The 17,623-nt window shown below is 38.4% G+C and overlaps 2 protein-coding genes across 4 annotated transcripts in view; both read left to right on the top strand.

Annotated features, from left to right (window-relative positions):
- Positions 1 to 3,150: 3,150 nt before the first annotated feature.
- The window catches only part of LOC18445426 (callose synthase 9), a 74,659-nt gene continuing 60,186 nt past the window's right edge, over positions 3,151 to 17,623 (top strand). For both annotated transcript variants that reach the window (XM_088847293.1, XM_020674320.2), the window contains exons 1-10: positions 3,151 to 3,326; positions 4,238 to 4,511; positions 5,757 to 5,854; positions 6,090 to 6,253; positions 7,168 to 7,291; positions 7,631 to 7,741; positions 7,825 to 7,947; positions 8,265 to 8,354; positions 9,619 to 9,713; positions 9,848 to 9,965. In XM_088847293.1, the coding sequence (XP_088703419.1) occupies positions 4,307 to 4,511; positions 5,757 to 5,854; positions 6,090 to 6,253; positions 7,168 to 7,291; positions 7,631 to 7,741; positions 7,825 to 7,947; positions 8,265 to 8,354; positions 9,619 to 9,713; positions 9,848 to 9,965 (1,128 nt within the window). In that variant the 5' untranslated portion in view covers positions 3,151 to 3,326; positions 4,238 to 4,306. The remainder of the gene's footprint in view (positions 3,327 to 4,237; positions 4,512 to 5,756; positions 5,855 to 6,089; positions 6,254 to 7,167; positions 7,292 to 7,630; positions 7,742 to 7,824; positions 7,948 to 8,264; positions 8,355 to 9,618; positions 9,714 to 9,847; positions 9,966 to 17,623) is intronic.
- Positions 10,027 to 13,742, top strand: LOC148780320 (uncharacterized). Of its 2 annotated transcripts, none has more exons than XM_088847295.1 (3): positions 10,027 to 12,817; positions 12,934 to 13,052; positions 13,149 to 13,742. In XM_088847295.1, exons 1-3 carry the CDS (start codon positions 12,532 to 12,534, stop codon positions 13,170 to 13,172), a joined length of 429 nt encoding a protein of 142 aa, XP_088703421.1. In that variant the 5' UTR covers positions 10,027 to 12,531; the 3' UTR covers positions 13,173 to 13,742. The 2 variants fall into 2 exon arrangements, with proteins under 2 accessions (XP_088703421.1, XP_088703420.1); XM_088847294.1 differs by having other exon boundaries at positions 10,312 to 12,817; positions 13,225 to 13,742.

Here is a 17,623-nt window from a genome sequence, read left to right as displayed (position 1 = left end):
CGAGAGAGTTTGCGTGACACTAGTAGACAATATGATGAAATAAAAAAGGTTTAGGTAATAGGCGATAAGATGATATAAAGTAGACTTAAATGGGCTGGCTATGTATGGCGTAGATCCAGTACAATACGTGTTAGGTGGTGTGAGTTAGTTCAAGTGGAAGGTTAAAAAAAAATAATGAGTAGACTTAAAAAGACATGATTGAAATTAGTGAAAAAACATATAGAAATTTATGGCCATACTGAGAGTATGATCTTTAATATAACAGAATAATGCATGTAGTTGACCCTTGAGTTTTAGAGCAGTATATTTCCTCATCCTTAGGAAATATACCATACACTTTTGGAGTGGTGGCTTCTTTTTTTTAAAGGGAATAAAAGAAGCCGGCCAATCATTCATAACAAGTCTTAAAGAATATAGTAGCAAAAGTTATTTACTTTTAAGGATTATACTAAAGCATTTCGCTTTCTACTGTCTCTTTTAGTCAAAAGATCAGTGCATTGCAAATCAGCCGTTGAATGATTCATTTCAAAGTTTCAAACACTCTATCCACTACTCTTTGCTTAAATGAAAAATTTTATGTTAGAAGCAAGAATAGCAGGTAGTAAATTCATTGTTTTAAAATTCGTCAATTTTCAAAATTGTTGATCCAAATTGAAATCGGTACGGATCGAGCCGATTCTAGGATATTATTGGTTCCAGCCCGATTCCTCTCAAAACCCACTTCTATATTATTTTTCATTTTTTTAGGGTTATCTAAAATTTTAAGAGGTCTCCTCTATAAGTCCGCACATTGTAAACCCCAATTTTTATTTTTATTTTTAATATTTTTACATTACTTATTTTAACCTATTACCTAAATTGCGAATCCAAGGATCGTACACATCCATGGGTGTGAAGTGTGAACTATCCACCTTACCCATTCGGGTTTTGAAACACTTAGTAGAACACACACTCTTTCTCTATTATGAATCTTAACGCTGAGGGAAACTCTTCGAGAATTTAACAGCGTATATCCTGAGAATAAAAAGGAGATCTTCAAAAGAACTGGCTTCTGTATCATGGACGCGTGTTAGGTGACTTTGTGAAGCAAAGGAAAATTATAAAAAAAACCCATGAAAACACTTTCTATGCAATTTAATTTTTTCTCACTTTTTTTCTTCTATGCTAATACCCCAAACCAAAAGAATATAAAAAATGCATAAATTATTCTTCTTTACTTTTACCTTACCCATGTCCCAACCAAAAGAATAAAAAAATACATAAATTATGCTTCTTTACTTTTACTTTACCCATGCTTTTTTTCTTCGTCATTGGGTAAGTGTGGTATGGCAGTAAGGCTCCAGCACTAGTACTCTCATACTGCAAAGGGGGTTCGATAGTAGATATTATTGGATTTCAGGGGCTTCGGTATTACATAAAAGGCGGTCCGACCGTATTCAGTTTATGTTTGATAGTTGTCTTAGGGTGGTTCGGCACTTGTGCGCTTCAAAGAAATGTTTGATAGTTGTCTTAGGGTAGTTCGGCACTTGTGCGCTCCAAGAATATGGTAGTATGCTTGTGCCCTTGGGTCATAAAGTCAACATCAGATATGACTAAAATGTTTGTTTTATATAAAAAAAATATTTTTGTATAAAAAAAATGAACTTTTTTGCTTTTGAAAGTACATACATAAAAAGTTTGTTTTCGAAAAATAAGTGAGAGAAAAAAATATATTAGGGTAAGTTGATTAGAAAGGGTGGTGTTGAGGTTTTTTTTGTAATTCTCGAAAAGAAAACAACTGAACCGAAGACTCTTCCCGAAAGATTACATGGTCTCGCCGGAGCATGATTCATTTTTGCTCTTTATTCAAAGGCTGAATCGGTATACTTACATGTACATGTGCGCCAACGCCCCTGCGCTATTCCTCCCTTTTACGCCCCTAAAATCCATATGTAAATAAGCTATGGTTTATGAAGGGTGCCCTCTTTTTTCAACGCCCATCTTTAAGATGGACGTTTAGATGGGTTAGGAGATACATGCCACCCTTGAATCACAAACAACTTTTCCTTGTATAAACTCCCATCTAGTGTCCACGAGTACTACTAATGAAACTCTAGATGTCATATGTTGTAGGGCTCTTTCACCCACCCCACCGAGGATAGAGGCTATTTCCCCTATTTAATAGTATTATGAGGACCCTGATTTTGGGGATATTATTTCTTCAACTTTAAATAAAAAATATATGGGATCGACAATTTATTTTTGTTATAAGGAGGATTACAATCACTTTTAGCCAATATACGTGAAATCCAATAGATAAAAATGTACGATATTCAAAAAACAATGACACATCTTCAACTACCCAATTTCAAATCTAATAACCAATGATTGGGATTTCTTTGTTTCAAAAATAAATGGTTTCATTATTTACGTTTCCTTTAATATTTTTTCCTAGAATTTTATTTGATTATCATGATGACTTGCTCAACATGAAATAAACAATATATCCATGCCTTACAAAAAATAATCTCATAAGAATTAATAGATAGGCTGCCAATACGGATGACTAGATCTAACTCTGAGGTCCTTTTTCTTTTTGAAATCTCCTGTTTCCTTCTTTTTATAGGGAGGGCTTTGTATAGGGCTTAGGCTCTAAACAATCAAATTAGAGCCTACCTTCAAATAGAGTCAAAAAATGTTGTTTCAACATTGGAAATCTTTGTGATAGCTTTAAAATATATTTTCATCTTTATTTATAAAGTTTAAAGCTTAAAAAATAGTGTAGATCAACATGTCAATGAAAACTTGAAAATCTTGAAACTTGACGGTCAAAAAATGTCTTACAAAATACACTATTTCTAAAACTTGAAATCCAATTTTTTCTCATGTTCATGTATCTTGATGTCAAGATGATCAATTTGAGGATATTTGAGCATCAAAACAACCTCTCCTAGTGAAAATTTTGAGATAGGCTCCAATTTGATGGTTTAGGGCCTCGGCTCTATATAAACTTTTCCTTTGGTTCAAAATCCCAAAATTTGTCCGAGGGTGTAAATATAGAGTTTTGATCCACAGGACTATTCTACACAAACGAGTCTATATGGTGCATGAAGAGTAAACGGCCACCGGGCTAGGTTGTCCTTGGTCACGAAGACCTCCAATTTGTGACCTGTACCAGCCAGTAAAGCCGGTAACCGGACGATCTTTTATAAAGTTGGAGAGAGAAATTGCAGCTACTTGATGAGAGACAAAAACGGCGACTAAGTTATCTGGTCATTTAGCTTTTTTACAGGGAAGATGCAGGGGCGGGAACGGCGAATTTGATACGCGTCTTCGCCGCTTTGCCGGTAAGATAACGCAACCTCTTTCTCTCTCTAAACCTCCTCTTAACCTGGCCCTTATCTCTCTTCCTGTCTGCTTGAATTTCTCCCTCTCTCTTTCTGTTTGGGTTTTGGTGTAATATATTGTGACGGATTTCCCTGAGATAATTTTGTTCCCTTTCTGGCTCTTCGAAAAAAGGAATGCACTTTCTTTCTCGGTATCAATTCCCTTCTCTTTCTCTCTCTAGGTTTAGTTCTCCATTATTGTAATTTTTCAGAGATTTTCTAGTTTCTTCACCCATCAAGTGATCACATCGTTTGTCTTCAGGGAATTAACCTTTCAGTCTCTTGCTCTCTAGGGTTAGGTTTTCATTTTCTTCTAATGGATCTCTTTTTTGTGCTTGAAAATTTCAAGTTCGCTTGCCTGTTCGATGTCGCTTGCCTGTTTGATGTCGTGATTTCATCTGTACTGTTAGGCTCATGCAGCTCCTTTTTGGTTGTTCAACTCTCCTCCATTAAAACTTCATCTTGCCTGCATTTTCGTGCTATCCAGGAGTTCTCAAGGCTTTTCTTCATTTAGACGACAACAATCTTTCAATTCCAGTTAAAATAAGTTGGATCATGCTCTCTCTCTTGATTTTAAGCTCTGGAACTCATTTCATATTTTTGTATAACATTTACTTAAATGCTGGTTTCAATTAAGACAACAAGCAACTAATTTGAAAAAAATAAATAAAATAATACAAAGCAGCTGATTGATACTATCCTGCTGATTTAGTGTCTTGTTATTCTTATTTAATGCTATTATTTCATTTTATCCACTATCTGTTTTTTGCAAACTAGTATGCTTTATGATACTGAAATTGAACCTGGGATGCAGTATTTTCTAACTTCATTCCATTCTATCTCATTTTTATTCTTCATCTGCTATTTTGCAGAGAAGTATACCTTCATGAGATTAATTGAGCTTGGGATACAGTGTTACTGTGTAGTCAGTATCGTATAAGATGTCAAAAGTTGAGGAGAATTGGGAGCGCCTTGTGCGTGCTGCTCTCAAAAGGGAGCACAGTAGGGGTCCTGATGTTCCTGGTCAAGTCTCTGATGGAATTGCTGGGAATGTCCCATCTTCTCTTGCAAATAGTCGGCACATTGATGCTATTCTCAGAGCAGCTGATGAGCTTCAAGAAGAAGATCCCAATATTTCTCGCATTTGTATGCTATTTGTTCTCTCACTTCTTTTGCACAACCTTTTTTTTTGGTTAATGGTGCTCCTTTTTGTGCAAGCCTTTTTCTACTAGGTAAGAAACTGGGATAAATTTGGCATATGGTATAGTATGATATATTGTCTCATTATGAGTTTACATTTCATAGGGTTACCTGAGCATTTGTATGGTATGGTGAAGGAGCCTTTGATGACTAGTCTTTTTACACATTGAAAGCTGTTTCTTGCCTCATTTGGCTGCTATATTTCTTATACTTTATTTGCAGTTTGTGAACTTATGCACACCTTGAAATAGGTATTGCCATCTGTATGTATTGTGTCAATAATTCTATGCTAAATACCTACAAGTATCTGAGTACTGTAGGCTGTAGGAACTATTTATTTTCCTCCTCTCTTTCTTGATAAGCTAGAATGAACTATTTCTTACAGTTCGAGCCAGAAGATTACATTGTTAGTTACTATTGCGAGTTACCGTAAAGTATTGGTGCTGCCTTAAATCTCTAGATTTACAGTTTTTCCATATGAAAGGCATAGCTGCATAGAATGATTTTCAGTCCCATTGACATATCTTGAAATACGTAAACATGGTTTTGAGTGATTGGTGCAACTAGAATGTGTTTATAGGCTGGCAAGTGAAGGGCGCCCTAAACGAATGAATTCAGGCTAGGCAGCTTGACTGGTGGATGTGGGAGAAGAGAACTACTCGACTGGACTTCAAGGCTAGGCAGCTAGATAGCTGTTTTCGTTACCTTACATAATAGGGGGCAGCAAGCACATCATGCCAAGTCAAAGCTTCAAAGCCAAGCTTCAAAAGAAGGCGTTGCGCACGAGCTAGCGCGCAATGGAGCAAGCACTTGGGCATAGTAAAGTCAAGCCATTTCGTGCTAGCACTGCCTTGGCTTTTACTGGTTTTTCTCTTTTTCGAAACATTGTAGCCAACATATCTTTGCACACATTCAGTTTTGTGGTTCTATGCCAACCATATTGATCTGTTATATATCTTCAGTGAATAGCATGTGTTAACTGTGCCCTCCGTAAATGAGGATATTCAGGCCAAATATATTTGTTAGTTACAACTCTTTTGTGTATTTCATGTGATGATCATGTTCTTTTTAATTAGCTTATTCCATGTTCTTTTGATTACATCTGATGCTGACTGAATATTATATTTCTTTCTGGGTATGGGTCTCAATATCTAATGTAATTTATTGGTTCCTTGTTCTTTGTTGTTGCAGTATGTGAACATGCTTACTCGTTGGCACAGAACCTGGATCCTTTTAGTGAGGGAAGAGGTGTTTTGCAATTTAAAACTGGCCTGATGTCAGTTATTAAGGTACTTCCTATGGCTTATGTTGATGTTTTGTCCTGAATGAAGAGTGATATAAATAAATGGAAGTTGCAGTTTTTATTTCTGTACAGAACATGGTACCATTACAGGTTTTTTCATATATATTATCATATCTACTTTAGCATCGTTACTTGATATATGAAGCTGAACTGATTTATTTTGATTCTCGAGTTCCTTTTGAGTAATTTTTGCTATTGTTTGGTTTGTGACCTTTTTCCAGCAAAAACTCGCCAAGAGGGAGGGTGGAATGATAGATAGGACCCAGGATATTGCCCGCTTACGGGAGTTTTATAAGATGTATAGAGGAAAGCATAAAGTTGACGAGTTACGGGAGGATGAAAGGAAGCTGAGAGAATCTGGTGGTTTCAGTGGAAACTTTGGGGAGTAAGTTCTTTGAGTATTCTAATCTGTGCAAGACAGTTTGACCAGCATATCATCATTAGTAATTGAATCCTTTTTATGGCCAGCCGTCAGTGGCTTGAATAAACAAGTGGATGGAATGGTTTTTCATGCATTTTGCGCAGAGTTCTTTCTGATCTTTAGATATTTTTAACTTTTAGTTTCTAATTTTACTTTTTTATGTTTTAATATAATTTTTAATTCATTTTTGTATGCTTTTCCTGGAATTTTTTATGCATAGTTTGGAAGCAATTTGTAAAGTTTCGGTGAGTTGACTTGGGACTCGTCCGAGTTGACTTGCCTTAGGATCACTGCAAGTCCCATGGAAATATAATTGGACTTGCCTGAGTCTTCCACTTTCCAGGCCTTTCAGGTGTTCTTATCCAAAGACTTAATCCAAAGACTCACCTGAGATTTGTTGAGACTTGGCTTACTCAGGTTTGGGACTCCAGCGTGTCTTGACATGAGTTTGAGTTTTCAAATCATTGGTTGGAAGGATAAACCTTCTTTGTTGTTCTATCTGCCTTCTCCTGTGTATGCATACTTTGCTTCATTCGGGCTGCCTTTTCAGCTGTTTATTACTTAATGGTCGCAAGCGGCATCATTGTTGTTTTCCTGAGATAGAAAACTACCCTTTACATTGTGACTTTCATTTGAGTTCTTATTGTGAACATTGTTTGTATATTGCCTTAGCTGGGTGTATATTTCCAGGTGTTTTCTGCTGTTCAATTCATACTGGAGTTTAGTTTGTGAGACAAAGAGTCTGTTTGGTTTACTATTTTCCTTTATTATCCTTTATGATTTTATTTGCATGTGGCTAAATTTTTTCTTAGATTGTCTCCTTCAGTATCTCTTAGAAGTTAACTCACCAGATTCCTATAATTGACTGCCGCATACAGATTGGAACGCAGGACTGTGAAAAGAAAGAGGATTTTTGCAACGTTGAATGTCTTAAGAACAGTAGTTGAGGAACTTTCCCAGCAAGTATCTCCTGAAGAGGCAGATAAATTGATTCCTGAGGAGGTGATTGCTTAGTGTCTTTAGTGTGGGTGTGGGTGTGGGTGTGGGTGTTGGAGGTGGGTTGCACGTGCGTGTGTGCACACACACATTTTTGTTTATATAGTCAGTTGTTTTGATTGTCTTTCAGTGGTATTTTTTATATGATTCTCCTAATTGAGTGCGGCATCTAATATATTTGGCTTTCCATGGGAAGTGGGTAGATTTATTTCTTTGTTTTTGTGCCTTTATGACTCATATGAAGAATGTATATTTACTATTAAGGGGGGAGAGGTTGGGGGGGGGGAAGACGAAAGCTAGAATATAGATGAGTTAGATTTGTGACGTGTTTTATGTTGCTGGCAGTTAAAACGGGTAATGGAGTCTGATGCGGCAATGACAGAAGACTTAATTGCTTATAATATTGTGCCTTTGGATGCTGCGTCTGTTACTAATGTCATCAGTTCTTTACCTGAGGTATTTCTTTTGATTAGTCACAATTTTTTCTGATATTAATTGCTGAATTGTTTTCTGATATAGTCATACTGCATTCATTTTAGGTAAGGGCTGCTGTCTCGGCTTTAAACTTCAGAGGTCTCCCGAAGTTGCCTGGTGATGTTGCTGTACCTCCACAGAGGAATGCAGATGTCCTAGACTTTCTGCAGTATGTTTTTGGGTTCCAGGTATGAATGCAGTGGGCGATACACATATCTTGATGCTTTTAATTGTAAGAAACCTTGAATCCTTTTTTAGCCAGACTTGGTGTTGAGCATTATTAGAAGCTGTTGTTAAAGTAATGTACTCTTTTCTGGCACTTCTGTGGTTGTAAGATATTTTGAAGATAGTGCAGCTTCCTACTGTTATGTGCTTTTTTTGCTTTTTCTCTTATATACTGTTGATTGTTTTTAATTTCTTTCCAGCTTGCTTTGATTGGTTTTCAAAGACATATATTCATTAGTTTAATGGCTGCTAACTTCCTCTGTTGGTTTGTGTAATAAAGGTGGACAATGTAAGCAATCAGCGTGAACATATTGTGCTTCTTCTAGCTAATGCACAATCCCGAGTTGGCATTCCTGAAGGGACTGAACCAGTAGGCTTCTCAAACTTTTTGCAATATAATTTTAGTTCCTGTCTTGGTTTCTATGGTTAAGCTGAGTATGTTCTGCTCATTTGATAGATATCTTGTTCTGTGCAGCATGCCATCGTGCTACCTCTTTTTGAATGAAAATCAAAAAAATTATTTTTGACAAACTGCTGATAGTATGTTATAGCGTTAGTTTTATACTCTCAAAAGATTTATGCTTTCATCTGCTGAATAAATGAGTCCGCTAGTGGTATCCATAATAATTTTCTTTATGGTGCTTGTTGATGTTAAGAGATGGCTCTCTCACTTTCTTGCATGATATGATAAAGCAGATCAAATATCTAGTCATGCTCATATTCATGCTTGATGCATTGCCAGCTGATGGTTGCAAGTTGCAATTGCTCTTTCAAATATGTCTTTAGCATATCATGGTAGTGCATACTTTCCCCGTTGGGTTAAGTCAGCAAATGATGTTAAACTTTCTTTAAAGTTTTCAAGTGAGTGATAGGCTTACTTCAGTGTAAGAACTTTCCCAGATTGGTGGTGGTATCCATAATAATTTTCCCTATGATGCTTGTTGATGTTAAGAGATGGTTAGTTCACTTTCTTGAATGATATAATAAAGCAGATCAAATATCTAGTCATGCTCATATTCATGCTTGTTGCATTACAAGCTGATGGTTGCAAGTTGCAATTGCTCTTTCAAATATGTCTTTAGCATATCATGGTAGTTCGTACTTTCCCAGTTGGTTTAAGTCTGCAAATGATGTTAATTTTTCTTTAAAGTTTTCAAGTGAGCGATAGGCTTACTTCAGTGTAAGAACTTTCCCAGATTGGTGGCTGAAACCTTTGGCAAGTAATTTACAAATAGGAAGGCTCCCGATCATTTATCCTTATTGTGAGGTGTTTTGCTAATGGAATCTGTTTGAAGCATCTTGCATTACATAATGTATTTAATCCATTGGAAGTTAGAGTTGAGTGTTGTTTTGGTTTTATAGTCATTTGTGGATACTCAAATTGCATTATTTGCAATCTTGAAGTTTGGTATTATTATTATTATTATTTTTAGTTTTGGTTTGCATTTCCTTTAGAAATTAGCCTTCTAACTGTTAGGTTACGTTACTAAAGGGGTCTTGGTTTGCATAAGGTGCCAATCGATTTCTACCTGTCCATTCTTTACCATGAATGTCCTGCATTGACTGGCTGAGCATATTATGATATATGTCATATTTTGATATATATTTTTTTATTCAACTCTTACCCCCTTCAGAAAATGGATGAGGGCGCTGTTCAAAAAGTATTTGGGAAGTCGCTCGATAATTACACCAAGTGGTGCAGCTATTTGGGAATTCAGACAGCTTTCAAGTATGGAAAATTTTGATTGGATGTTTTTGGTTCCCTTATTTTTCGAAATTCTTTGTGCTAACCATGAATCTTTTCTCCTTTCTGCTTCTGTCAATGAGAAATTCACATCTAGGGTTTTTAATTAACTCCTGCAGCTTGGATGCACTAAGCAAAGAAAAGAAGCTGCTGTTCGTCTCCTTATATTTTTTGATCTGGGGTGAAGCTGCCAATGTCAGATTTCTGCCAGAATGCATATGCTACATATTTCATCAAGTAAGGCAGTCTGCTATCACTCTCTTTTAGTAATGTGGAGCAAAAACAGCTTGCAGTTTCTTATGCCAATTGGCTTCAGTTTTTGTATGATCTTATTGGATGGTATTTTTCTTTAGTTATGGGTTCTGACATGTCATCTTTTACTAGTAAAATGCATATATATACATATGACATGGAAGCCGTTTGTGCATAGGAATCTAGATCATTTATTCCTGGCTGACTGATTGACCAATAATTCATGGCTCATATGTGCCATCATGAGGAGCTCGTGGATATAATTAGATTAAATAATTGCACGATCACCAGAAAAAAACATCTATGATAAAGTGCGTAATTGCATATGTTTGTTGCACATTCTGGTATAATCATTTTATTTATTTGTTACAGTTAGTGTTTGTTTCGTACTTTTGTACATTAATAAGTCTGTTTTTTGGGAGAAAGTTTGTGAGTCTTCTTGAAACTTAATGAAAACATTTTCCCTGTTGATGATTTTGTAGGGTAGCATGCACATTTTGTAGTCACTGATTACAAAAGGGACTTCTTTATTACAGAATATATTGATGTGGCAAAATCCTGGATGCTATGGTGATTTTTGCGTGGCGGTTTACCAGTTTATTTGGTCAACCTATCTCATTTCAATTCTAAGGGTCTTTTCGTTCTACGATAAGGCACTCCTAACAACACATGAAAACATGACTAGCATGTACATTATCTGGCTTCTGCCAAACATGGAATCTCCCCTTAATTATTAATTGAGAACAGCTGGCATCCTGGTACACTGCCTCTGCCATGCACAGAAACTATGTTCATGGTCATTCGTCTCAGTTACCTGTTTTTTCACAAAGCTTCTTGTGTCATTTGAATTTTGAAGTCTATGCCTCAAGACTTGCACACTGACACCTTTTCCTGATCTCAATTGTTAGTGATAGCGATGATTTTCTTTATGGCATGATCCTTTCCCTTGACTTACTGGAATTGACTTCTCCTCTAGCATTGTAACCCCTTTACACATTGACAGTTTCAAAACATTGAGAAATTATGCAAGCTTCACGTTCCCCCTCGCATCCACCATTTTGCTTCCTGAACATGTAGTTTATCGTTTGTTTCCATTACAAAGATTCAATTTTGAGAATTGATTGATGAGAACAAAATACAACTTACTAGATGCGCTGTTAGTAATTTATTATGGTCTCTTGAAGGACTCAAGATGGTGGATTGAAACATCGAATGAGAGCCTTTTGGATCAGTGTTTTAAAATGTGGCTGCATCGCCGCATATGCGGCCGCATCATGCGGGATGCGCTCGCATCCGCATCCCGTTCAGGCGCATATGCGTTTTTGACAGATGCGGCCGCATATGCACCGCATCAGGCCGCATATGTGCCGCATCAGGCCGCATCATGGCCGCATCCCGCATCATGGCCGCATCAGACCGTGTCTCGCCCGCATTTGTTTTCACGAATTTTTTTTTCGATTTTGCCCCTCGGGGAGGGGCAAAATGGCCTTTTTTTTGTTCCAATGTTTAGGGAAACTGTTTGGGGGGTTACTATACCCTCTAATTCAAGATTTCTTGCCACTTTTGTGGCTTTTTTTGCATCAAATCAAAGGAAAAGAAAAATTTGGCGAAATTTTTTTTTTCATCCAAATCTTAGATTTGGCAATAATTTTGCATGTATGGTCCAGGCAGTTGGGCAATATGGCCCAGGATTTATTCCTCCTTCACTACATGAGGTTAGGGAGCCCTTGTTGAAGGATGTTGTATTTGATGTGAATAAAATTTTGATTTCTCTGAGAGAAGGGTGAGAGAAATATGGGGCCACTATTATGTGTGATGGTTGGTCCGATGGGAAATCAAGGGCATTCATTAATTTTTTGGTTAACTGCCCAACATGTACTTTTTTTGTTAAGTCTATTGATGCATCAGACAAGTCACATGATGTTATATACTTATCTGGCTTGATGGATGAGATTGTCGATTTTGTTGGGGAGCAAAATGTGGTACAAATTATCATTGACAATGGTGCCAACTATGCTGCGGTTGGGCATTTCTTGACTTTGAAAATGAAACATATGTTTTGGACACCTTGTGCAGCTCAATGTGTTAATCTTATGCTTAAAGAAATGGGTACAACATCTTTATTTAGTGGAGTGATTTCAAGAGCTATGTTTGTTGTTGGATTTATTTACAATCACACCATAGTCCTAAGCATGATGAAGTCTTTTACAAAGAAGAGAGAATTAGTGAGACCGGGTGTCACTAGATTTACCACGTCATTTCTCACTCTTCGAAGCCTAGCCAAGCAAAAAAGTGCCTTGAGGACCATGTTTGCTTTAGAGCAATGGAGTCAAAGCAAATTTTCAAAGCATAAGGATGGGAGAAAGGCTGAAAAAATTATTTTGAATACATCTTTTTGGAGTCAAATAATTATTGCATTGGAGGTGGCTCGCCCTTTAGTGAGAGTACTTGGACTGGTTGATGGTGATGCGAAGCCCGCCATGGGCTACATACATGAGGCAATGACTGGGCAAGAACTGAAATAAAAGATGTTTTAAAGGATGATGACAATATGCGTAAGGTTATGCTTGAAATTATTGATAGGAGATGGGATACCCAGCTTCATAGGCACCTCCATTCAGTCGGTTATTTTCTAAACCCATCTCTTCACTACAAGCACCCATCCATTGAGTCAGATCGTGTAATAAATGGTGGGTTCTTAGATGTGTTGGAGAGGTTGGTGCTAGAGAAAGATATCCAGGATAAGATCCACAGCTATGAATTGATTAAGTTCAAGTTAGCCTTGGGAAACTTTGGGAGAGATATTGCCACTCGAAATAGGGACACTACAGATCCAGGTAAAGGCCAAAAGCCCAAAAATAATCTTGCTTGTCTCTTACTTTATGTATAGTTCCATTGTTTATTTTATACCCTTAATTTTTAACTATATTCTAAATTATAAAATATTATACAGCTGCATGGTGGGCATTATATGGAAGCGAGACACCAAATCTACAACGTCTCGCTATTCGAGTGTTGAATCTCACATGTAGCTCATCTGGTTGTGAGTGCAGTTGGAGTGCATTTGAGCATGTAAGCCCTTTACTCCTCATTCCTTAATCCTTATTTCTTGAATTTCAATTTTCTAATCTAAAATCTAATTTATCTGATTTCAAATTTCTACCACAGCTCCATACAAAAAAAAAGAAATAGGTTGGAGCAGAAAAAGTTGAATGATTTGGTTTATGTGCGGTATAACGAGCAGCTTAGGGAGTGGTATGAAAATCGCACGAAGCTCAACCCTATTCAATTATATGAAGCTGATGGTGATTCCATAAGTGAGTGGACCGTGGATCCAAGACAAGAGCGTGTGTTTGAGGGTGAGGATCTTACATGGCTTGATGTCGAGCTAGCAACAGGGATTAATGAAGAAGATCGACCTAACACTAGAGCACTAAGGAGTAGAGGAGCCGCTGGGTCTAGTCACACTCGCACATTAGCTTCAGAGGTCGAGGAGGAAGCTGACTCAGAGGAGACCGATGAAGAAGAATACATGGAGGCCGTCGAGGATGATATTGATGATGCGCATGACGACTCTCAAGATGACTTGTCCGATTGATATTTGAAAAAATGAAGTTCAAATTTCAAAATTGACTCTCAAAATGGATGATTGTATTAAGTTATTAACTATTAACTTCTTCTTGAGCTTGACTTTTGGTTTGTATTTTGTGATATCACTATTTTGTGCTTATGGTTGTACTTATGGTTGTTGATGGTTGTGCTTATGGTTGTTGATGGTTGTGCTTATGGTTGTGCTTATGGTTGTACTTATGGTTGTTGATGGTTGTGCTTATGGTGCAAATTTGTGCTTATGGTTGTTGATTGTTGAATGCTTTATGAAGCTGGTTTCTAGTTTCTAGTTTCTATCAGGGGATAGTGGATATCTGGATACAGAATCTCCGACAGCTAATAGTTTTGAAGTTAATCATTAAACTAAAATACCTACTATCACATATATCACCTTCATATTTTTTTCTATACATTAACTTATTTTTTTAGATTTTTTAGAATTTTTTTACATTTATTGACCGCATCATCACGATGCACCCGCATCCGGGCCGCATCGCCGCATCGGTCCCCCCACCGCATCAGGGCCGCATCCCGCATTTTAAAACATTGTTTTGGATGTATGATATACGTGTTTGAAAACTGAAATCCATGATTTTCCTGGTCATCACATGAGAGGGATTGTATCTCAAAGTTAAGCTTGATAATATTCATTCTCAGTCGAACAGGCTGCAGTGAGATATATTTCCAACCATTTAACCTCTACCTCTGGCTCGAGACCTATTATGGATGACTTGCTTTCCTGTCTCTTTTGCCCAATAAAGCTGCATGGTTGGAAAGCCCTTTCTCGGAGGCTGAAATTCTCTTGGCTTTCAACTATTTGAGCCCCAATCGAGCTCCTAGCCCGGATGGTTGCCCTATAGCTTTCTTCAAAACATTATAGGAAGTTATTTGCCTTGACATCATTGACTTTTTCTCAGAATTCCACTCTAGAGGGGTAATAAACAAAGCCATGAATGTCACCTTCCTTGCCCTCATCCCTGAAATAGAAGGGGTCAAAGAATTAAAGGATTTTTCAGGCCCATCAGTTTGGTAAACAATGCTTGCAAGTTTTCTATCCAAGGTCCTGGCTTCTAGACTAAGTGCCGTTTTGGACTCAGTCATCTCCCCCACCCAAGGTGCTTTTGTCAAGTGTCGGCAAATTCTAGATGGGGGCTTTAATAGCCCATGAGTGCATCCACTCTCGATCATTTCTAACAACTCGAGACTAATAATAAAACTCGACTGGGAGAAAGCATATGATCATGTGGATTGGGAAGTGCTTGATGAAACCCTTTAAAGAATGGCCGTCGGATCTAAGTGAAGTTGGATTAGAGGGTGCATCTCTAGCCCAGTGTTCTCGGTCCTCCTACTAAGGGAGTTTGCTAGGGTGACAATCTATCGCCATTTTGTTCGCCATTATGGCCGAGGTGGATAACACCTCCATCTCGTCACTTTACCAAGCCAGACTCCTGAGGGGCTTTAATTCTAGCAACCATGGCCCATGCATTGTCCACCTTCAATATGCAGAAGACAACCTAGTCTTATGTGATTCCTCAGTGCAACATGTTGACACATCATTGATTTTTCTCAAGTGTTTTGAGATGGCTACCAGGTTAAAGGCAAACCTCTCCAAGTCCAAGATGATGGGGGTGTGTATGGACCCTTCCCTGGTCCATTTCTTAGCCAGCAGGGGGGGCTGCTCTATCGAGATTATGCCCTCTTCGTACCTTTGTCTTCCCCTTTACCTGGGGTTACCTCGACTTTCTCAGTGGAGCCACATTGTAGATAAAAATTTGTGATCGGAGATTCACCGGTTGGAAAGGCAGGTTCCTATCCAAGGCGGGAAGGCTAAAGTATTCGACATGTCTTTATTTTGAATCCCCGCCTCTGTGGCTGCTAGACTAGAGCGCATGATGAGAGATTTTTTTGGTCTGGGGAGCATGGCTGCAAATTCCATCTTGTAGCTTGGTCCAAACTGTGTTTTCCCAAGTCTCAGGGGGGTTTGGGTATGCACAATCTTCGAGTCCACAATAATGCCCTCTTGGGCAAGTGGTGATGGAGGTATGCGACACAACCGAGCCACCTTTGGAGAAAAGTCATCAAGCACAAGTATTTTCATGGTAACGAACAATGGATTCCTGTTTGCAGAAGTAGTGGTCAGACTTCTGGTTTTTGGAAGTCAATTCTTAGGTGTCCTGAATTATTCTTTCACAATATTTGCTTTCGACCTTGGGAGGGGACCAGGGTGATGTTTTGGAATGATATCTGGGTAGGTAGTAGACCCCTTAGGGAGCAGTTCCCTAACCTCTTTCGGTTAGCGCGAGATGCTCAGTCTACAGTAGCAGAAAATTTTGTGCTCTCAGGTCATCTCAGATCATGGTCGCCAAATTTCAGACGACCCCTCAATGATTTCGAGATTAATGAATTTGGGGCTTTGGTTGAACTCCTACGTCCTGTCTTCCTTCCAATTTCTGGTGATGATAAGATTATTTGGGAACCTTCACCCTTGGGGATGTTTTTGGTCTCTTCCTTCTTTCGTACTCTCACCCCCACCACTGCTGGCCCCAATATTTCTTGGCTATCAAGAGCTTGGAATCCCTTTTTACCCCCTAATATCCCGGTTTTTTTTTGGATAGCACTCTATGAGAGTGTTGACGATATATCTTCTTCAAAGAAGAGGAATGCAATGCCCCCAATAGATGTACCTTGTGCATGGAGGATGAAGAATTCAATGCACACTTATTCCTTCACTGCGGCTTCGCAAGAGAATTGTGGACTTATCTGTTGGGTCTATTCCAGTGGACATTGGTCACTCCTGGCTCCATTCCGCAATTGTATCAGGCTTTCCCCTATACTCCCTGGCCAAAGGCAGGAAGAGAACTTTTGAAAGCCTCTGTTTCAGACACACTTTAGGTTCTATGGATTGAAAGGAACCACATAATTTTTAGAGGAGAGAGATCTTTGGTCGGGGCATTGGCCGACAAAGTCGGGAATTTAGTGGCCTTTTGGGCCACGAACCATAGCTTGTTTAAAGGTGTCCCCTTATCTGATTTTTATTGGAACTGGCACAACTTACTCCAGGGGACAAAGGCAACTATCTCAAAATCCTCTCTTTGGAGACCACCCAAAGTAGGCTCCATCAAGCTCAACTTTGACGGTTGCTCCCTTGGGAACCCCGGCCCCTCCGGAGTAGGCAGGCTCTTTCGTTGCAAGCTTATTCCTGCCCCATTGGCCTTGCGGACTCAAATCTTGCAGAAGCCATGGCCCTATTAGAGGGTCTACTCAGATTTCGCGTCGCCCAGGGTCACACCCTGGTGGTGGAAGGGGACTCTAAAAATGTCATCTCTTGGGCATTAGGTCTCTCTCCCTGCCTGTGGCATCTAGGTGACATCTTTGATGAGATATCCCATTTGTCATGAGACATCTCAATCTTATGGTGCCATATTTTTCGGGAGGCCAACTCCGATGCTGATCATCTTGCCAGAGAGGGAGCCTACTCTAATTCCCTGGGGGGGACCTTAGATTTTTGAGGATCTCCCACACCGCGCTTCCGAGTTGTAATTTTGCTTTTGTACCATTTTTTGTACCCTTTGGGGATGTATAGGGTGCCCTCTAAGACGGTCCCATATTGTGTACATTTTATTACTCAGTAATACAATTCTAGTCATCTTTTCTCAAAAAAAAAAAAAATCATTCTTCATGCTGTCATATTATGTTTTCACCAATCTGTGGGGTAGTATATTTTTGTGTTCATATGAATTAAGAAACAAAATAAATAGTGTATAGTGCAATGAAGAATATTATACATTGTACATTTGTAAATACATAACTCCTTATCGACATGGTATAACCCATACTTAAATACTGAGTAGGTTTGTTGTGTAGTTTTTGCTTTCAGTGTTTTCTTTTTGTCGAGTATGTGTTTGTAAATCTATGAATGAACTATATTGAATCTTGGTTTGGAACATGTGATTTATCTATTAACCAACCCTAAATATTTAATTGGTGGTTCCAGGCTTATTCCCTTATTCAAAATGTCATTTCCTTTTTAGTTT

The sequence above is a fragment of the Amborella trichopoda genome, chromosome 9 (assembly GCF_054954075.1).
Source record: "Amborella trichopoda isolate Santa Cruz 75 chromosome 9, AtrichopodaSantaCruz75HAP2 v2.0, whole genome shotgun sequence".
In the NCBI taxonomy this organism is placed as follows: domain Eukaryota; kingdom Viridiplantae; phylum Streptophyta; class Magnoliopsida; order Amborellales; family Amborellaceae; genus Amborella; species Amborella trichopoda.
This window is presented reverse-complemented; position numbering and strand designations above follow the sequence as displayed.

Excerpts from the sequence above, each read along its gene's own strand:
- LOC148780320 (XM_088847294.1), top strand. The coding sequence starts at position 12,532 with ATGCGTAAGGTTATGCTTGAAATTATTGATAGGAGATGGGATACCCAG. Across the intron at positions 12,818-12,933 it reads TAGGGACACTACAGATCCAG|CTGCATGGTGGGCATTATAT; the intron begins GTAAAGGCCAAA and ends AATATTATACAG. Across the intron at positions 13,053-13,224 it reads GTTGGAGTGCATTTGAGCAT|CTTAGGGAGTGGTATGAAAA; the intron begins GTAAGCCCTTTA and ends TATAACGAGCAG.